The sequence below is a fragment of the Homarus americanus genome, unplaced genomic scaffold (assembly GCF_018991925.1).
Source record: "Homarus americanus isolate GMGI-L3 unplaced genomic scaffold, GMGI_Hamer_2.0 scaffold29642, whole genome shotgun sequence".
Lineage (NCBI taxonomy): Eukaryota > Metazoa > Arthropoda > Malacostraca > Decapoda > Nephropidae > Homarus > Homarus americanus.
Window position 1 is genome coordinate 1 of NW_024731200.1, and position 22,500 is coordinate 22,500.

Genomic DNA, 22,500 nt, shown 5'->3' on the forward strand with positions numbered 1-22,500 from the left:
TTTGACAAAATCACAAATTCAACTTCTCTTTGTATAACAGGTCCAAGGAATAGATCCCACCAAAATCGTCACCTCTTTACTATGGGGTATATTGAAATACATGCAGAAATTTTAATTACAGAATATATTAAGAAACAAACAATAAAACAAATATATCAGTATGTACAAAAATAAACAAATACAAATTAAATCTGACCAAATAAATGACTCAACCGAGTGACAAAATAATGAACATAAAAGTAAAGACTTATTTAGTTTAGAAACTACGATGAACAACGTAATCTATATATATATATATATATATATATATATATATATATATATATATATATATATATATATATATATATATATATATATATACACGGCGATGCTTTAGTGTAAATAACCCGGTAGACATAACTCCAGCCTGGTGATGCCTCAGTCATCTGCTGGTGGTGATGCCTCAGTCATCTGCTGGTGGTGGTGGTGATGCCTCATTCATCTGGTAGTGGTGGTGATGCCTCAGTTATCTGGTGGTGGTGGTGTAGCCTCAGCCATCTGGTGGTTGTGATTATGTAACCTCAGTCATCTGGTGGTGGTGGTGGTGGTGGTAATGTAGCCTCCTGTCATCTGGTGGTGGTGGTGGTAATGTAGCCTCACTGTCATCTGGTGGTGGTGGTGATGTAGCCCAGTCATCTGGTGGTGGTGATAATGTAGCTCTAGGCATCTGGTGGTGGTGGGTGATGTGTACTTCAGTCATCTGGTGGTGGTGGTGATGAGCCCTCAGCTATCTGGTGGTAGGTGATGTAGCCAGTCATCTGGTGGTGGTGGTGATGTAGCTCAGTCATCTGGTGGTGGTGGTGATGTAGCCTCAGTCATCTGGTGGTGATGGTGATGTAGCCTCAGTCATCTGGTGGTGGTGGTGATGTAGCCTCAGTCATCTGGTGGTGTGGACAATGTAGCCCCAGGCATCTGGTGGTGGTGGTGATGTAGCTCAGTCATCTGGTGGTGGTGATAATGTAGCTTCTAGGCATCTGGTGGTGGTGGTGATGTAGCCTCAGTCATTCGGGTGGTAGGATGATGTAGCCCAGTCATCTGGTGGTGGTGGTGATGTAGCCTCAGTCATCTGGTGGTGGTGGTGATGTAGCCTCAGTCATCTGGTGGTGGTGGTGATGTAGCCTCAGTCATCTGGTGGTGGTGGTGATGTAGCCTCAGTCATCTGGTGGTGGTGGTGATGTAGCCTCAGTCATCTGGTGGTGGTGGTGATGTAGCCTCCTGTCATCAGCCTGTCCCTTGTTCTTCACTTCTGTAAGATTAGATGATATAAATAGTTATATATATTTAATAATAAAATAGATAGATTCACAGACTTACTAATTGGCAAAACTATCAGATAGTTATTTACAGTGAGGTCCTTTGTTTGAGCTAGGTCTCTAATCAGTAATACAGGTTGTACCTCTCTAGTCCGGCAACCTCGGGACCTGACCGGTGCAGGACCATGGAAATTGCCGGACTATGGAAATTCACCCTTTTCCTGGATAGATAGTGACTTCTGCTTATGCTTGGAAGCACTAGCACCACTTTCTCTGCATCATGGTCTCTTTGAAGACATATTGAAGGGTTTAATGTCGTATAGTAGCTTCTCAAATTTTAATTCAACGTATTTTATTGGAACACACACAAAAAAATAAAAATTTTGACGGCGGAAACTTGAATCTCGACGGGTTTGAACGGCCCGCCAACGTACAGACGACGTGCATAATCGTGTAAACAGCGTCATTTCTCTTATGTACAAAAGATTCATTATTGTTTATTACTGAATGTCTTTTTTATTGAATTAATCTTTATGTTTGCAAAATGAGCAATACAATTCATTAATAATACGTAAAATATTAAAACACGAGGAAATGAGACAGCATTGTATTCGTTGATTACAAACCAGTGACTGACTGGTTCTACGTATAAAACTGAAGGAAATAAGACCTTGGTTGTAGCTGTAGTAAAATTAATATGGTTGTTTTAAGTAATGTTATTTAATGTTAATAAATGGAACAATAGAAGTAGCTAACGATAATGGTAAAGAAAAGAGAGATCGCGTATGTAAGTGCGCACACTTGAAAACATATCGTCATTACTCTATATAAGAATATGAAAGCAACACTTATTTACTGTTCATATATATTTTAATTAATGTTTCTGATTTTTTTTTTATTGAATTAATGTTTGTGTGTGCAAAATTAACAATACAATTTATTAATAATACGTGGAATATTAGAGGAGACGAGACAGCTGCCGGCATTGTTTATGTTAAAGCTTACAAAACCAGTGACTGATTGGTTCTACATATAAAACTGAAGAAGATATGACCCTGATTGTAGCTGTAGTAAAATTAATGTAAAAAACTTAATATGGTTGTTTGAAGTACCTGTAATGTTATTTAATGTTAATAAATGGAACAATATAAGTAGCTAACCATTCATGGTAAAAAAAAGTGAGACTGCGCGTAAGTGCGCACATGTGAAAATATATCGTCATTACTCTACATAAGAATATGAAAGCAACACTTATTTACTGCTCATATATATTGAAGGGCTAAATGTTATACTCTGTATAGACAAGCAGAGAGAGAGACATAAAATACGCCACTCTAGCTGGCAAACTCAACACTCACTTACTTGACACGTCTTACTAACAGTAAGGACAGTTGAGGCGCTCAACACCACTCACAATGGATCTTGAATGTTTCAACTGTAAACAGACATATCTAAGCTGACTCTAAACCAAGGTGTTCTCTCTCACATTCAAATTCATTTTATAGAGAGGTTGGTTTCAGTAAATCAGAGAAAATGGGATAACGGAGGACTGAGGTGTCTTGAAGTGATGAGAAAACGGACTCCTCAGATGGAGGACTCAAAATAAAAGCAGAGGTACATGTTTTTTGGGCTATTGAGCGTAATATGAATCATTTGATTTTGGCGTTAACTGACGTGTATGACCGTGGTCGTTACATATGACCGTGGTCGTTACAAGGGGTACTTGTAAGCCCGGACCTACGGCCTAGAAAACAGTGCGTTAATGTTCGAAATAAGGCAAACAGAGTATTGGGTTTTATATCTAGAAGTGTAAGTAACAAGAGTGCAGAGGTCTTATTGCAACTATATCTTGCGCTAGTCAGGCCGCACCTCGATTATGCGGTTCAGTTCTGGCACCCTTATTATAGAATGGATATAAATTCACTGGAGTCGGTGCAGCGAAGAATGACAAAAATGATTCCGGGACTTAGAAACCTTCCATATAAAGATAGGTTAAAGAAACTCAACTTGCATTCCCTAGAAAGACGAAGAGTGCAGGGAGATATGATAGAAGTATTTAAGTGGGTGAAAGGAATAAATAAAGGCGATACAGGTATAGATAAAGTTCTTATAATAACCGAGCAGGATAGGACTCATAGCAACGGATTAAGTTGGATAAGTTTAGGTTTAGGAGGGAGATAGGAAGGAACTGGTTCACAAATAGGGTGGTAGACGAGTGGAACAAGCTTAGCAACTTTGTAGTAAGTGCTGGAATGCTGGAACGTTTTAAAAGGAGGCTGGATAGATTCATGGATGATAGAGAGTGGTAGTAACTCTCGACAGGAGCTGCCATGCACAGACCAACCGGCCTATTGCAGACTCCTTATTTTCTTATGTTATGTTCTTATATCGGAACCTGCTCCAGTGTTGGTCAAGTCTGCTCTTGAAAGAGCTCACACTCCGTGCCGTCACAACACTCTTTGGCAGATTGTTCCAAGAGTTCCCAACTTTCACTCTGAAAAGGTTTGCCTTTACAGTGAGAGAAAGACCGGTGCATGACTGAGAATTCACCCCCAATTTTCACTGATTATATTAGAGAAAACTGTATTATGTTGGGGAAAAATATTAAAATGGGTGAAATCGTGTGCTAAGCTAACCAAACCTAAGAAAACCTGACCTAACTTAACCCAACCTATATCTTAACTCGCCTTTATCTAGACAACGAAGCATTTGTACAAGAAAGTTAATAGAAAGAAAAGCTTTATCAGTGAACAAAACTGTGGTATAACTGCAGTTTCAGACAATATGGGTCTCGAGTTGAGTAATGTGTTTTTTAGATTGTTTAAGGCTATTTTAAGACGACACTTCTTTTATAACGTATCCCTCGCAAATTACTTAAATATACCGGAATCATCATAGAAGAACAGTGTCTTAAAAATGGCGAATCAGTCGGTAAAACACATTGCTCAACTACTGAGGATATTGTCCAAAACTATTATAAAAAAACCCTCATAATTACTTAACCACTGGCGGTCACCAGCCGTATATTTGCCTTTGCTGCTTTATTAACCTTAGAAAATTAGTTACTAGAATTAAAATAAGCACATACCTGCGTCTGCGGTTTCCCATACACAGGTAACGTGGTACTGTAGTAGAGTATAATTTATAACTAGCAAAGGTGACAGCTTTGCTACCAGGTATATTTATTTGTTTACTAATATTCTGGTTTCTGAGGGTGCGCAGTTCCTTTACCTTTATCGCATTTTACCCTCAATTAATAAGGCTAATAACGTGATTTAATGACCTATATATTATGCTAGACTATTTATAATAATCTAGAATTTATTTAACCTAGCCAAACTGTCATATATAAATTTATATACAGTTGCGTTAAAAACGTTTATGCCTTAAGGAACATCGTTCTATATCTATCCTCGACCTTGGGCTCGAACCCAGAAGGTAGTAGGGAGTGGCACGCACACTATTGGCTACAGTATACCAGTTAAAATATTATTTTAGGATTAATATGATGATGAATTATGTCTAACAACTTCAAAAAGTATTAAATTGGTCTTGAAAATCGTATCAGAATCATGAATAAAACAATCAGCTGTTACTGCACAAATCCTTGATATAATTCCAACAAATGTTGTTTTCTCTAAAACCCTCAGCCATGACACACTCTTATCTTATCTTCTTCGAGTTTTACAGAAAGGGAAGTGGAAGGCAGTAGAGAGAAGTGCTGTCTATATTGTCTACAATGGCCAGAATCTAGACAAGTGTGAGTAACTGTACCAGGACTGTGTAGTGGATTCCTCCCCTACAAGCACCGAACCTTCTCGAATTCTCCAGCCTACGCCTCCAGCGCCGCCCACGGAGTGGGGGTCAACTATCTACCCAAGCCTACCCCCGCCTTATAAGGCCTGACACCGCTGTGACCAGCTCTCTTTTCTACCCAGTGCCACCAGCACTCAACACCTCCGCGCCAGCCGGGCGGCTGCCGCTCCCGCCAGCGACCTTGACGTCCCTCAAGCCGCGTGCCCTCACTCTGGGCACCCTCACCACCCAGCTCTCTCTACTCAACGCTTATTACCATGCTACCTACCCAGCAACAAGCTGAATTGTACATCCAATACAATATGTATACAGTGAGCACATTGTGAGTTTCCTTTCTCCATCCCATCCTGAGTGTGAACCAATATCTCATACCCCTACAAATGGTGACCCCGGAGTGACCACTCACACAGGATGGAGGAGAAACTGATCACTCTCCCAGTCTTCAAGCAACAAGGAAGACTGGCTTATCCACACAGAAGCAGCGCTCATCGGCTCTACATCTACTGTCTCTACACCGCAGGTTAGACACCCTAGAGCAGCTCTGCTACTCTAAGCAGACAGCCGCTCCTCTTCAGACAGCTGCTCCTCTTCCTGCCCCAAGCACCACGTCCTACCGACCCCAACACACCCGTCCTGCCTCAGACGCCGCCCCCGGCCCAGCAGTACCCCCTGCCGCTCCTACTGACGCGGCCCCTGCTCCGGACGCGGACCCACACACCCCTCTTTTCTCCCTCAGGTACCCCCTGCTGCTGTCCTGCACCCTGCTGCTGTCGTGGACACTCTTCCTAACGCAACCCCTGCTCCTGACCCAGGCCCACACACCCCAGCAGGCGCATCTGAGGACTCTGTACCTGTCGCGAAGGAAGCACAACATTCATCGCCTCCACAACCCTCCTTCTCCCTCTTTTCTCCCACTGATCCCGTGTATCTAGACAGAGTTGCCCCCTCTAGCGGCCGGCTCATCCACGCCCTCGCCGTTATGTCCCACATGTGGCATGCACCGCCGTTCTGCCTCACATGTGACATGCAACTCTGCCAACCTCCAGCCTACCGCCGCGCCCGGAGGGGAAGGGGAGTATTGTAGTGGATTCCTCCCCTACAAGCACCGAACCTTCTCGAAGTCCCCAGCCTACGCCTCCAGCGCCGCCCACGGAGTGGGGGTCAACTATCTACCCACGCCTACCCCCGCCTTATAAGGCCTGACACCTCTGTGACCACTCTCTTTCTACCCAGTGCCACCAGCAAGCAACACCTCCTCCGCGCCAGCCTGGCGGCTGCCGTTCCCGCCAGCGACCTTGGCGTCCCTCAAGCCGCGTGCCCTCACTCTGGGCACCCTCACCACCCAGCTCTCTCTACTCAACCCTTATTACCATGCTACCTACCCAGCAACAAGCTGCATTGTACATCCAATACAATATGTATACAGTGAGCACATTGTGAGTTTCCTTTCTCCATCCCATCCTGAGTGTGAACCAATATCTCATAACCCCACAGGCCAATGTACTGTATACTGTATATCAAGTATGGGTGTAGCTGTTTGTTCACAATTTATATGCGGCCTCTGGTGCCCCAAATAACCTTCTGATTAGAAAGCTGATCTTAGTCATATTGTTACTTTACTTGACTTTTATCCTCTTCGCCAATGATTGGCTCGTTAGCCGCTTGGGCGGTCGGGCACGTCTCTGATACGCGGGATCAACAGATGGCGTTAGTGTGCAAGGCGCGGATCGTCTGAACGTCGTCTGTCAGGGGTCGCATTTTTCTGGCCGCATGTAGCCGAGAATTGTTATACATGCAGCTGGGTGAACGACGTTCAAAATTCGGGCTATGCGGCCGGTGTAGCAGTTAAAAGTGAAGTCTAGGTAACAATCAAAGACTATAATAAGAAAGACAGGAAAGCGTCTACCTTTACCGATTAAAAAACCGTGAGCCGCTGAGCTCGACCATCGTCTGTTGGCAACGCGGCTAAGAGCCCGGGGTGCGTGAGAGTAGCGCATCCATGGTAACCAGCGGAGTGCGCCTTTGTTTCATGTTTTCACGTTGCTATATATCATTGATCTTATCGAATTTAGTGTGTGTGTGTGTGTGTGTGTGTGTGTGTGTGTGTGTGTGTCAGTATGTATGTGTGCGTGTGTGCATGTGTACACATTAAGGACGTTAGGGCAAAGACGTACCTTAATATTGTGGGGTATAATTTGTGTTTGTGTTCACACTCAGGATGGGATGGAGGAAGGAAACTCACAATGCGCTTTCTGTATACATATTGTTGTACAGCGCAGTGCTTAGGAGTGACTAGGTGAGGAGAAGCTTGCTCAGAGGTCCTGTAGGGCGAGGAGGTTTCTGAGGAAGCTGGGTGGTGAGGAGCTGTGAGAGATGTTGCTGGTCCAGTAGCCGAGTGTAGAATGGTCTCCCTGTTCTAAGTTTAGATCTCCCTGTCCCGGCATGGCCGTATTTATACAATTTACGAGGATCAGGATTTGGGCTGAGCGTAGCGAGAGGGCCAATCACAGAGGAGGCCCGGCACTCTGGTCCTAGCGTTGCTACGTGTGCGTCTGTGCTGGAGAGTAGGTCTACCGACACCGCTGGCTGTACGCTGACAGTTCGCCAGCCAGCCTTCGCCGTGAACGGACCTCTCTTCTGACCCTTCACTGCTAAAGCCTGCCAGCCTGTCTTTAACCGTTGACGACCCGAACGAAAACGACCACCTCACCACCATTACTCACACACCCGGGAAGCTCGTTCCAGACAACGCCCTTTCTGTGCCTCCCCACTGATCAGGGGTGACTCCTGATCAGAGGCAGCCCTGATTGGGAGAACTGTAACGGCTTTCTGCAGCGGACTTGGGCCGCGATCCCACTGGTGTTACTTGCGCCAGTGGCTGCTTTTCTTTGATCTTCCTTCTTTTTCGCTCTGGCCTGGGGACCTGCACCCTAGAGGTGTATTCGTCCTTGGGTCCCACCTGTAGGAGATTGTGAACACGAAAGGGGGTAGGAGCAGAACCCACCCCTCCGCCGAGCCTTCCTGGGAAACCGTGATCGTGCGGGTCCACCTAGGAAGGGGGTCGCAATCCCCTGAATAGGTACACTTTAAGCTCACGCCTATAAGTGAGCAATCACCAACAATAGGGATATAGGTTCCCCTAACGGGGCTCCTGGGTGAGTGACACAGGAACCACTCCACGACCACTCGACCAGCAAGTGGCGGTGGGGAGTGCTGTAATTCCTGTGTTTAGGTTGCTCGCCCGGAATAGGTAGGGTGCCTGTAACTTCCGTAAAACCACAACAAGACTGATGCCACGGAGAACGACCAAAGCAGATGACTAGGACAACTGGAAACAGGATACGGGTACGCTCCCTCTTGGGGGGCGTATCCGATAAACGCAAGGAGGAACTGTGCATACTACTATGTGCCCAGCTAAACATCAAATTCGCCGCCTTGATCGAAACAAAGGACTCCTTCATAGTCCTGTGCCTGGAAGAAAAGGAAGTAGACAATATGCTCTCTGCCGACTCAACAAAGAAATTAAAAGAAAGGGGATTTGAAACAGTAATACCACCACAACTACGTGCAAAAAAATCCGTAGTAATTAAAAGGGTAGACAAAAATATACTGAAAGAATCACCAAGCTACATTGCTAACAATATAGAAGAGAAGAACCCATGGGCCAGAGTTGAGGAGGTGGTGCTAATGCCTGGTGCTCCCACCATGATGAAGGTCAGGTTTGGAGAGATCTCCATGGCACAAAAAGCCCTAGAGAGTGGCCTCTGTATCTCCCACTACCACCTGTCAAAACAACAAATTGAGCAGGAGGAATTTTATGCAATAACACCGTGTTGGAACTGCTATAAATACAATCATCTAGCCATAAACTGTCACCAAAAAGATAAGAAGTTCTGCTCCGAATGTGCAGCAGAGGGCCACACATTCAGAGAATGCAGCAATAAAGATAACCCCCAAATGCCTGAACTGCAATGGGGACCACCGAACACTAGCAGCACGCTGTCCCATAAGGAAAGAAATAATCAGGAATCTGAGAGAAAAAGAAAAGACAAATAAGAAGATGGAAACAGACCCTAACAAGACATATGCAGCAATTGCAAAGCTGCAAGATACCACCTCCAAAGTCCTGAAGAAAGCCAAAGAAAATCCCCTCATGCAACCTACATACCTCAATCTGAGCGAAGGATTACCTTTCACAATTCTAACCAGTATTATTCATGCACACATCAACAACATTGCAAAACCAGGAACCTTTGGAAAAACGATCAGGGAAATGTTTGCTGCAAACAATCTGCCGGAGGTGAAATTTCCAGACGACGCCCCCTCAACAGAAATATTTAAAATTGTCACCGAGAGTAGCCTGGGAATAACCAAACCACAGGAGCACATAACCAAACTAGGCACAGAAGAAAACGTCATGGAAATAGACCCTATCACCCAAGCAGTCACACCACACCGCAAATCATCAGATTCCACAACTCAGCAAACAGAGAAACCACAACCTGCAAAAGCTGACCCAACCAAAGCGAAATCAAGAAAAGAATCCCACTCTGGCCATCGTGCCCCCCCATCTTCACCAAGCGATGTGCAGCCAGCAGACCTAGGCAATGAGATCGGCATCCGCTTCTACTCAGTCAACACACCACCTACAATAACAAATGACAGACTTCTGCAGGAAATCAAGGAAGGCACAGTAAAATTCACCTACGAAGATGATAGGGTAGAAGAATCCTACATAGACCAGTTGATAAATGCAGGACTTATAAACACCAAATACAATAAAATTGAAAGAGTAGATATAACTAAGTTTAAGAAAATCAGAACGGGATTGAAGGAGGAAAGGAGTAGACACTCGCCAGGAGATACACGAGCCAGCAAACACCCTACACCAAGTTCTCGGGATCCACGACTACTCAAAACAAATTATTAAAGATAATTCAGCACAACGTCCTTGCCTGGAATCTGACGAGGAAATCAGAACTCACCAACATATACAGCACAATAGACCCAGACATCATCCTTATCAACGCACATGGTCGGAAAAACAGTGACAAAATCAAGATCTTTAACTACCATGTACATCAAATGAACATACACGACGAACCACATGACGGAATAGCAATAGCTATAAAACGCAACATACAATACAAAATCATTGACAACTTTCAAAGTAACTTTCTTGCAGCCGAAATAAATACAACAAGAGGCCCAATAACTATTGGAACTTCATATTTAACATTCAGAAGGCCAATATTCCCTACAGGGGACATCTTAAAACTAATGAGGCAAAACAATCCAGCATACTTCATAGGAGACCTCAATGCTAAACACACAACCTTAGGAAACAATATTAGAAACCCGGGAGGAAAAATCCTCCATGCTCTCATCGAACACGGGACAATAACACACCTTGGGCCCGACTTCGCAACTTACGTATCAGCCGGTAACTCTGGGAAACCAGACATTGTTTTAACCAATAGGCATCACCATCTAAACGTACATCTAAAAGCTGGACCCACAACAACCAGTGATCATCTACCCATAATAGCAACTCTATCCACATCCCCGATACAAATTCCATCAATCCCAAGATTTTCACTCAATAGAGCAAATTGGGAAAAATTTAAATCGGATCTTAGCAACAACGAACCAACACTCCTACACAACAAAGACACAACAGAGATTGACAAAACACTGGATACATGGTACAATGAAGTAATAACAGCAATGAAAAACAACATCCCAAAAACAACATACCGTACATTACCACATGCACAATTAACATATGAAGAGAAAATGATCCAAACTAGATTCACCAATCTATATGAATACACAAAAACACACGGGTGGAGCAATGACAACAGAATATTATACAGGAATCTAAAAGAAGAACTGAAAGACATAAGCAAGAACAAACACAATGAAACATGGAACAAGCTGATCCATGATACACAAGCAGATTACAGAAATCCAAAAGCATTCTGGAAAAAAATAAAAAACCTAATGGGAACTAATTCGGAAGAAACTAGCTACATAAAGGACAAAAACGGTAGAAAGGCAACAGAACCACACGATAAAGAACCAATATTTAGAGAATACTGGAAAGACATATTCAGAATCAACGACGAAGACAATAGAAGCTTCTGCCAAGAAACAGAACAGGCAACTAGAACATATTTGAGCCAGAACACAGAGAAATGGAAACCTACCAGGAAAATCAACCTCAATTCATTAAACATCAATAACCCAATAATTGCTCCATTAACTCAAAATGATATTGAAAAAACAATAGCAAGCTTCAAGAACAAAGCACCTGGCATAAGCCAAATTAATAAAATCGTACTACAAAACATTCCTCAGTCTATGATCGAACAGCTTAAAAATATATACAATGCCTCACTTGCAACTGGCTTCTTCCCTACCAAATTTAAAATAGCCAAAATCAGACTCATCCCGAAAGCAGGAAAGAACCATACTCAAGCAGAGAACTACAGACCTATCTCACTACTGGAAACACCCATCGACAACCATCTAGGACAAACTTTCAACCTTCATAATTAAGGTTCCCCAAGGGAGGCAGTAATGCCACCAACCACAGCTTTAATCCAAGAATATATGCTCATGAATGATGTCCTGGATAGTCAGGTACCCAGGAAAATCCAAACAAATGATGGCCATTAGAACAAGCAGAGAAATAGAGATAATAAATAACTATGAACGAAAATGGAAGATAAAAACCAATGTCCAAAAACTCAAAATAATTCACATCGCAAAAACAAACCCCTACCCTATTATTGTCAACAACCAACAAATACCATATGCTGCCAACGGAAAAATATTAGGACTCAAGATAACCAGAAACGGAATAATCCCCCACATCAATGAAAGAATAGCTATGGCAAAATCACAACTTACAAAGCTCAGAAGATTCCGCCAATTAAACACCAACACGCAATTGCACCTATACAAAGCACTGATCAGACCACACTTAGAATACCCTCCGATACCTCTGAACACAATCGCAAGAACAAATCAACTTAAATTTCAAGCAGTGCAAAATATAGCCCTCAGAAGAGCGGCAAAACACCAACCACCATACACACAAACAGCACAAGACATACACACAGAACACGGCATAGACCCACTCAACACCAGAATACACACCCAAGCAAATGCAATATGGGAAAAAATCCAGCAAGAACAGGATCCCATACTAAACCAACTAATTGAGGAAAACAACAACACATCACACAGATGGTGGCCTAGAAGCAGGAAAAATGATAACGAAGAACCAGAGCCTCTATATACACAATAAAAAAGAACCAAAAGATGGGCACAACTCTCCAGTCACACAAGGACCTGGAGGGACCCCACAAATAAACAAAGACCTAAATAGTTCACAAACACCAACAATAAAAAACGAAAACGAAAAAGATGGGGATCATCCCTCCAGTGCCACAAGGACCTGGAGGGACCCCCCCCCCCCATCATAATATGCCCCAAGGAAACATCAAATAGAACAACTTAGCTTAGCTTGGCTGAGACCGGCCTTCCCTAACCGCATGAGTCCTCTAATGCAGCACTGTTGACGGAAGACAAAAAACCCCGTCTCCGCAAGGTGGATAGCCCACCTGCTGTTAACCACCTCCTCTATTTCCCACTTCTGAACTTTACCTTGTACTGTACCCTTCTTGCACCCTCAGAGCAAATGCTCTCTTCTCTCCGTATCACCGACCGACCTGTACGCTGATTGGCTGGTAGGCGCGCGGGGGCTCAGTTGTCCCTTGTAGGGGATGGAGTCCACTACAATATTATTACCTTGACGTCTTTTTTAGAATAAAAATGTCTTTCAGCTGTTACTATACTGTACGGTAGCATAAAGCTGGATTTAAATAAAGGTTCACATGCCAAATACAGATACACAGAACAATATTGAAACTAATACGAGGGTCGAGCTGGATATGATTTGCAATTTGAGCCAAATTTGGCTTAAATTTGGTAGTAGCAGCCTTCACAAGTTCTGCGGTGTGAATGTTGGTGAGCTTTGAACGGTAATTGTTTTCACAAAGACAAACAAATACAGTTCTGATTGTTTTGCAATAACAAAGAATTCCTCTTCCCAAAGAAGGTTAAATTTGAGATTTTCTTCTGCAATTTTTCGTTTCTTCGTTGCTGGAGGCAGCATGTTTCCTTTCAGAATACCTATAGTATATTACAAAACCTTTCCCTGTCAATTGACTAGTCACTCATATTTCAAAAAGTATTAATTGTAGCAATTAGACACAGTAATAGGCAAAAGCTAAATATGTTGTAGGTTATTCATTAAAGGTAAACAAAATGCAACTCAAAATTAGCCTAGCTTGTCAGCAAGCAACTTGTCCCTACACAGCTGTGATGTATGCACAAATCTCCTCGTGTTTTTATAAACATGTATATGACCATCGTAATTCCAGTGCAGTTATCTGAAATATCTATACTGTAGTAGTGGGCGTAGTCTTGTAGCTATCAGTTGATGCAGTTTTGAGGTAGCAACAGACGAGTTGCGATAACACGCGCTCTTTTCTTCTACATTACGACTAAATAAATCATTGTTATATAAACTACCATGTTCTACATATATTCACGATTAATTAATAATGTTATTATGTATAAGACACCAATAATTGGGGCTGTGCAAAGAAAACTAGGGAGCACTCAGCGTGGATCAAGCCCGGGATGACGTCATGGCTTATAGTGGAGCGGCAACTGTCAACATCCACCAGCAAGTCGCACGAATCCCAAGCTCGCCGTTTAGACTTCCGGCTGCATAGCCCGAATTTTGAACGTCGTTCAGCCGGCCGCATGTATAACAATTCCCGGCCACATGCGGCCCGAAAAATGAAGGTTGCAGACTCATGACAGACGACGTTCAGACGCCTCGCGCCTTGCACACTAAAGCCATCTGTTGATCCCTGTCTTTCTTATTATAGTCTTTGGTCACCACCTCCTGACGACCCAACATAATGGACTAAATTAACCCTTAAATAAACTTTCTCTCGCCATGATAATACGCCAACAACTACTCGGTATTATTAATGTTGTTACGAGTTGGGGATTTAGAATATAGTTAAAAGTCTACCCAGATCCCAACAGGCAACAACAATAAAAAAACAAAGACAATCTGACTATAAAAGGGTAGACAAAGGATGCGAGTTTTTGCTGTGTATAATAAAGTACCATAAATTCCTTAACAAAATATTCAGCTTTCTATAATTTACCCTTAACCAAACTTAACCTAAACATACGCAACATTGGCTTAACAGTATATACATATTTACACAACATACAACAATCTGAAGCAAGTGGAGGTGGGGAGGCAATATAAGATTACAAAATACTCAAGTGCAGTGCTGAGATGGCTGACGAGTAAGACTGAGTATTGAAGAAGACGGTAGGTAGTCACTGTGCTGTAGGTTTCCAGGATAGGTGATCCTAGTGTGGTCACTTCCCAGAGTGAACTGCCTCTCCTCGATCTGGAGCTGATGAGGAAGACTTGGAGGAGGTGACGCAACAACCAGGATATGGAGAAGGGAAACCCCGGAGTGGTAACTAAGACTAGTCATACTCGGGTTTCGTCCCTAGATGGCATTGCTCGTGGTGCTGGGCAGGTAGATCATGACAATAGATGGTGTGGTTAGTAGTGCTGGGTAGGTAGATCATGACAATTGATGGCGTGGTTCGTAACAATGTTACTGTAAATATCTCATATAATATTATTAATAAATGTCTTACCGTCGCCTCAGGGATATTGCCAGAACTGTCAGGTTGTCGTACACTTGCTCCGTCCTCCATCTTGGTTTCCTTTGCTTGGTGTCTGCTCCTGGCTCCTGCTGGTGGCATTAACGGTGTTCCATTGAATAACCAGATGAAAAACTCTCCCTTGTACCCCCGAGATGATGGTTTAGTAGCGCTTTTAACTCATAGACGGCGCTCACCTCCTTATTACCTTTTTACGTTGATAATATAAACCGCCATATAAAGAATAATTTATTACCATCTAAATAGAACTATAATAACATCTAATAGAATCTGTGACAATAAAATGAGTTTTTGGTGGGGCTGGAGGTGACCTGAACTCCCTCAGAAACTCATAAACGCGACACATTTTGTTTTGGATCACACGGATATTAAGCAGACCTACTTTTAATCGGTTCAAAGGAGGGTAGGGGGGGGGGCACTACACATTTTGGAGCAAGCAATGTATGTTTTTTTAATTACCTTTTTACCTTGGGAAGTCATCATTGGGTAATGTTTACCAGATGCAAAATGACTGACTGATTCAGGTGGTGTTGTAAGAGTGAAACAATTTGCACAGTGCAGTGAGGTCATATTTGAGCTTGTCCTGGACTCATGAATGCTTTTTACAATTATGTTTTTACTTACCTACTATTAGTATGTTGTGTCCTTGTACTAAAATACATTCGGGTAAAATAATATCAAGCAACTGACGTGGCTGGCAGCATGATCTGTTAAATCAGGGTGATAAGAATGTGACTTGACTGTATTTATGATTAAACTAATACCTTTTCAGACACTACTGTGACACTGGAGTCAGAACACCTGGCCAGAGAATCTTGTTCAAACCAGCTAGGGTTGGTGAGTGATCCCCAGATCACTGCCTGTAGGAGGGTGCCAGGGCTTGTAGGAGGGTGTCAGTGCCTGTGGGAGGGTCTTAGTGCCTGTGGGAGGGTGTCGGTGCCTGTGGGAGGGAGGGTCTTGTGGGAGTGCTGTGGTCTTAGTGGGAGGGTCTTAGTGCCTGTGGGAGGGTCTTAGTGCCTCAGGGAGGTCTTAGTGCCTCAGGGGAGGGTCTTAGTGCCTGTGGGAGCCTGTGGGAGGGTCTCAGTGCCTGTGGGAGGGTGTCAAGACCTGTGGGGGGTCTTAGTGCCTGGGAGGTCTTAGTGCCTGTGGGGAGGGTATCAGTGCCTGTGGGGGTGTCAGGATCTGTGGGAGGGTCTTGGGAGGGTCTTGGTGCCTGTGGGAGGTATCAGTGTATCCAGTGCCTGTGGGGAGGGTATCAGTGCCTGTGGGGAGGGTGTCAGGACCTGTGGGAGGGTCTTAGTGCCTGTAGGGAGGGTCTTAGTGCCTGTGGGAGGGTCTTAGTGCCTTAGTGCCTGAGGGAGGTCTTGGAGTGCCTGAGGGGGGGTCTTAGTGCCTGTGGAGGGTCTTAGTGCCTGAGGAGGTCTTAATGCCTGTGGGAGGTCTTGGTGCCTGTGGGATGATCTTAGTACCCTTGTTGGAGGGTCTTAGTGCCTGTGGGAGGTCTTAGTGCCTGTGGGAGGGTCTTAGTGCTGTGGGAGGGTGCCTGTGGGGAGGGTCTTGGTGCCTCTGGGAAGGTCTCAGTGCCTGTGGGAGGGTCTTAGTGCTTGTGGGAAGTGCTGGGAGGTTTAGTGCCTGTGGGAGGTGGGAGGGTCTCATTGCCTGTGGGAGGATCTTAGTGGGACTGTGGGAGGGTCTCAGTGCCTGTGAGAGGGTGTCAGTGCTTGTGGAAGGTCACAGTGGCAGATTGAGAGACCTGTGGGGTCCCTGTATCTCTGGGTTCAAAGGTCAGGTGAGGTGACAGGACTTCGTGGGAATAAGATGATCCTTACTTACGTTCCCTGGAGAAAGCTTCCGCACACACACAAGGTTGATGATAAAAACAAAATTATAAAATATATGTATAAATTTATTGAAGAGATAATAGCTACAAAACAGATTGTTAACCCTTACACAATTGTTTAACCATCTGTACAAGCCTAACAGTTCTCGAAGCCCCTGCCCAGTGTGGGGACATATCATCATTATTATCATCATCATCATCATCATCATCATCATCATCTACACCTAAAATAAGTTATACACAGACAAGCACTGGAGAAGAGAACATAAGTCCAAGAAATATCATACACAATCCTAATTCAAGCGAAATAATATCAGACTCAAATCTGACTCATTATACATTTGTAAAAGTACAATCCAAATCGTTCGAGCAGATCCAAAACACAACATAATTGTCTGAACAAAACGGTTTTGATTAATGGGTGTTTAATCTTCCTTCCGCAGATGCAGATCTTATGGCAACATTGGATTTTTGGCAGCAAACAATAATAAAAAGTTACAATAAATGTCCATCTTCTTGAGTTTTCTTCACATTTCTGCTACCAGGACAGTGTTCAGTAGTCACTATAATATACATGACCGGATTCATTATTAAATTCATTACAGTATTTAAAATATTTATATCCTACACGATCATCACTTGTTTAATTTACACTAGTCATCCTTACTATGTCAATAATCACTGGAGGATGTCAACAAAAAAAATTCACAACTCGGTGATCCGTGAAAGATGATGAGGAGGCCACGACCTCTCATAAAGACGACCTGCACACATATATAGTGATGAATTAAAACTGAGCATTAAAACGTTTGTGTGGGTTGTGTGCAAGTGTGGACCTTCACCATCTTCCACAGACCCAACGATCCTATGGGGGGGGGGGTGTTGGCTACGGGGTAGAAGATGGGGGAGTGGGGTGGGGTAGAGAGGGTGGGGTGGGGTAGAGAGGGTGGGGTGGGTAGAGGGGGTTCAGTGATCAGCTACCTTTACATGCAGTGCTCACAACGTAGGTGGATCCAACTTTGTTAGATCCAATAATTCCTGACAAAATTCCTATTCGAATTCTAGGGATGAGTGGGAGTGAGTATTCCAAGAGAGGAACTCCGGACCTTTGTGAAGTCGACGATGCATAAAGTACATATCACAATATGAATAAATAGTTGCATTCAGAAGTTAACAACAGGAAAGGCCACAGGTTATCACAATAAGAGGTTCTAGAATTTGGACGGGCATTCGTTAATTTAAAAAGCTCATACAAAGTTTTCAGATGTGTGTCCAATTCAGTGGTAATGTTTGAAAACAGTTAACAAAAAAATCCAAGGAGACATGATCCCATGTGTTGACTTTAAGCATCCAACAGCAGGAGTGATAACAGTGCTGGCTACAACCCGTCACTTCCCAACCCTCGTTAGTGGTCACATGGGCAAGCGAGCGTGGCGGCTAGCGTCTTCCGGACCAAGAGTTGGGGCGGCAACAAACTAACAGGGATTAGTACTATTTACGGCGACAGTTGCTGTCAGAGAGAGGAGAGACGTACAACCGTGTGGTGAGGTCGTGACAGGGCCAATAGTGGTATACACAAAATCCTGTCAAAGCTTCTCTTTACACCAGCAGGCCCACCAGTTGGGCACTACTGTCAAGTCCATGTAGGTTCCAGCAAGAGGAAATATGCATCTGCTTATGCGATACCTGCCTCACAACTGCTGTTGCTGCTATAAGCAAGCCAAGCCATGCCTCAGGTGAGCAAAAGGCAGGCCAGCAGCCATACGACCAGCTGCTCTGCTGCTGCTGTTGCTTCTGCCACGGGTGAGCTGCTCCAGGCATCAGATTCCTCCTCGAGATACGTACGGCCCGGCCGGCGGTCGGGGGCGCGAGGCCCTCCACTGAGATTGCCCTCCTGGCGTCATGCCGCGTTCAGCACCAGTCAGCCATGTAGTTAAAGTCCTTGAAGAGAGTCTGGTCAGACTCGTTAAGATGGCGTGGGTCTTTTGGCGGCGTCAGGGCAGGTTTTTCAAGCGTGAATTCTTCATCAAAATTACTAACGTCCTCGGGGGATGTCTGCAAAGATAAGAAAAGATCATAACATAAAGAGGAAACAGAGACATGTGAGGAGTTACACAATTAAATCTTTTTATGGTATAATTTATACTTGTAACAGTTATCTTAGGGAATTTAATCTGAAGAGCACTTACAAAAATATTATCAGTTAAGTTTTATCAACTGAACCAACACAAAAAAATCCTTGACATCAATTCAAACTCCACATTTCAGCTAACACTTCACAATGACAATTTAAGTTGGGTTTATCCTCATCGGAAGTGTCATATACGTAGGTTAGTTTTGAAGGAGCATCACTCACCACGGTGGGCACAAAAGGAGGCTTGACCTTGCGTTGTAATAGGTCGTCCCAGCCGACGCTACGGAAGAACTGCTGCTTCTTGACGTCTTCGGCGTCCTTCTCGCTGGCTCCCAAACGTCTGTCTGGGTGCTTCCGGAGAAGCTTCCGCATGATGGCCACGGCCTCGATGGAGAGAAACCGTGGGTATCTCACTTCATCGTTAACAATGCTATCAAATACTTCCTCTTCATCATCACCAGGGAAGGGCGACTGTAAGAAAAATAATATTAATTAATTATTACTACATCAAAGTTTGTTGGAAAACAACCATTTTACCCATATTGCCTTAACCCCGTACAAAAGTGGAATTAGTTTCTTATAATTTCACTTGTTATGATAGGCTTCAGTAAATACTATGTGGTTAAGGAGGATATTACACCTGTAGAACTTAAGAGAGAGACAGTGTGATGACTCACCTCCCCAACGAGCATCTCGAATATCAAGACGCCGAGGCCCCACCAGTCGACGGCTCTGGTGTAGGAGGTCTCCGTCAGCACCTCTGGGGCCAGGAACTCCGGGGTGCCACAGAAGGTGCCGGTACGGTCCCCATAACCCATGCCCTCCTTACACAGCCCAAAGTCTGCGATCTTGACGTAACCTTCCGTGTCCAACAGTAGGTTGTCCAGCTTGAGGTCACGGTAGATTATCTTGTTGTCGTGGAGGTACTGGAGGCCGAGAACAACACACGCGGCGTAGAAGACGGCGCGAGGCTCGTCGAACACGTCGGCGTGTATGTGCATCATCAGGTCGCCACCCGCCGCATATTCCATCACGAAACATACATGGCTCTGAAACACAAACACAATATAAACAAACAATAACTAGTGTTCCCGATACTGTTTGTGTGTGGCGTCAGACGTTTGTTTCTAGTACTTAAAGGTAATTAATTATTGTAAATATATTAATTTTAAACCTTGTAAAGTTCGATTATGTTTGTTTGTTTACTATTATTTGTGACAGAAACTGTGAGCAACAAGATAGCCACACACCTCCGTCTGGTAACAAGCGAAGAGGTTGACGAGGAAGGGATGTCTCACGGAGTTGGCCACCTCGAAGATTCGTTTTTCCGCCAAAAGACTCTCCACTTCGTCTCTGGCGATGATGTCCCCCTTTTTGAGAGCTTTGATGGCGAAGTACTCGCCCGTGTTCTTGTACTGACCCAATATGACCTTACCGAAGTGTCCTCGCCCCAGTACGGAGATGAGGCGGAACTGTTCCATCCCCATAGACCCATACTGAGAGTTACGGTAAGTGTCGTACGCGGAGTCACGGTCACGGTCGAACCGCGACAGAGGCAACTTCCGTGTGCGGACCTCCTCCACATCACGTCCGCCAACCTGTAATGACAAAAATATTTATTATTTTGTTGGTTAAACTTCCATGGAACCTTTAGTCTTTGTTCATTATGAAAAAAAATATATATATCACAAACTGAAAGAATCAGCAAAGTGAAGCACAAAGCAAGTGAGCAGGAAGGCAGTAACTTAGTGTTAATAGTTTGAGAGAAATATCTTACTTGTATGCATCTGATAACTGGTGATCTGAGAACTATAAGACTACAAGCTAAGGTAATGTCAAACCATGCCAGAGAACCAAGATCAGTTTATTGAGTATTATAACGGGTCACCCACTCATCATGTTTGAACGTGTAACACTACAGTAACTGGCTGTCTGTCTCAAACTAAAGCACAAGAATAAACTGGAAATAAGATGAAAAATACCCTGAGACTGCTTTATATAGATACGTTCACTTATTACTGGACAAAACTGAGGTACAGAATAGTTTGTAATAGTCCTGTACCATAATCTTGTCCCTTGTGTTCCGTGAGAGTATCTAGTGAGCCTCAGGTGTAATGTTCATGCTAATTTTTTAGTTATTTTTAGTGTTTTAGCTGAAGTCAAGCAGTTAGATGCATTTTTACATGTTCAGTTAGCAGGAACATTGACCATAGGAACCTTTGAGAAGGAGGACCCAGTGTTACACGAGTTGAGTCTGCCTGGTGGCAGGGAGGGAGCATGAAGAGTAGTTGCATTAGTGGTAGTGTGGAGTTAGTACTGGCTGTGTGGTGTTAGTGTGTGAGGGAGGAGGGGCACACACAGGTTAAGAGTAAACTGGAGGTGCGGGCAGAGGGCATGGTAGTGTACCTGGTCTTCTGGCAGGTGGACATGATAGGAGGGCGGGGAGGACGAGCTGGGGTGAGGGCTACCCTCGGCCGCCAGGTCCTCCACCTCCTCCTCCTCTACCTCCTCGATACTGACCTGGCCCTCGACAGGGGCCGCGGGGCCGCCCACGCCGCGCTCAATCACCTCCCCCTCGTGCAGGAAGTTGAACTCGTTCAGCGCATTCTGAACACCAAGAACATTACAGTCAGAAGAAGGAGAAAATATACACTACTTGTACCTAGAGACTTGGACCACTACTGTACAATCAACATATACAGTGCATTAATAAACAACTGATATAGAACATGGTGACAATAATGAGTGCAGTATTGAGAAATATCGTGATCGATGCTATAATACTGTACGTGCTGACATGCAGTAATATTATCCTGATAGATATGGGACGGCTGTGTACATTGTTCTGTCCCCAGTGATACCACTTGGCTATCTCGTCTGAGTGACCCCGAGCCTGAGTGACAAACACCCACCACAAGCGCCTCCTTTACCTGAAGAAGGTTCTGCCACGTCTCCGGCTTGAGCACCGTCTTGAGGAGATGCACCAGCGCCCGGAGGTTAATCTTGAGGGTAGATACACCTTTAATATCCAGTACAGCCTTGATGAGTGACAGTACACTCTCCTCCTCCACTCCTCCTTGTCTCACTCTTCCCTTAAGCGTTACCATGTTGCCGACACTACTAGTAATGTTCACCTCCTCTCCCACCGTCACAGTACGTGGGATGATTACTCACTACAAAACTACCAAAACAGAGCGTGTATATGTCACGCTGTCAACTGTGCGACTAACTGACTAAGATGGCTGACCTGGGGTTTTATATAGTGAGGGGGCGGGTGAGGGAGGGGGATGGGGCTATCGTCTCCCTGATAACTCTGGTGATGACGCCCCCTGCTCCTCCTCCTCCATCTCGACCTCACCATTACATATAATTACTCTACTATCACCTCTAATTGGCGTTATCTAATTCTTTAACCTTACTAACGCTCACGTAGGCTTTTGTACGTCGTAGTTTGAAAGTCCAGGAAATTTTCGTAGTTAATTTCTTACCTGACCGGACACACACACACGCCTATATCACCATAAATTTCTTAACTTCGTCTCCGTGATAATCGTATCCAACTCCCATTAATTATCTATATAGGTTAAAACTGGTCTTTGCTTCCACAGATCCTTGGG

General features: G+C 44.2%; 1 protein-coding gene across 3 annotated transcripts; it reads right to left on the reverse strand.

The window, feature by feature from the left end:
* Positions 1-16,797: 16,797 nt before the first annotated feature.
* Positions 16,798-22,061, reverse strand: LOC121867573 (serine/threonine-protein kinase N-like). Of its 3 annotated transcripts, none has more exons than XM_042367579.1 (6): positions 21,814-22,061; positions 21,404-21,490; positions 20,134-20,481; positions 19,561-19,932; positions 19,106-19,354; positions 16,798-18,804 (listed from the first exon to the last, which is right to left on the reverse strand). In XM_042367579.1, the coding sequence occupies exons 1-6, from the start codon at positions 21,988-21,990 to the stop codon at positions 18,661-18,663; spliced, it is 1,377 nt and encodes a 458-aa protein (XP_042223513.1). In that variant the 5' UTR covers positions 21,991-22,061; the 3' UTR covers positions 16,798-18,660. The 3 variants fall into 3 exon arrangements, with proteins under 3 accessions (XP_042223513.1, XP_042223512.1, XP_042223514.1); XM_042367578.1 differs by having other exon boundaries at positions 21,290-21,490; XM_042367580.1 differs by lacking the exon at positions 21,404-21,490 and having other exon boundaries at positions 21,814-22,060.
* Between the last annotated feature and the right edge of the window lie 439 nt (positions 22,062-22,500).

Bases quoted from the DNA above. Each gene is read 5' to 3' on its own strand.
- LOC121867573 (XM_042367578.1), bottom strand. From the start codon at position 21,990: ATGGTAACGCTTAAGGGAAGAGTGAGACAAGGAGGAGTGGAGGAGGAG. The intron at 20,482-21,289 runs GTACACTACCAT...TTGTCATTACAG, and splicing joins TCCACCTGCCAGAAGACCAG to GTTGGCGGACGTGATGTGGA. The intron at 19,355-19,560 runs GTGAGTCATCAC...TTTTTCTTACAG, and splicing joins TCGAGATGCTCGTTGGGGAG to TCGCCCTTCCCTGGTGATGA.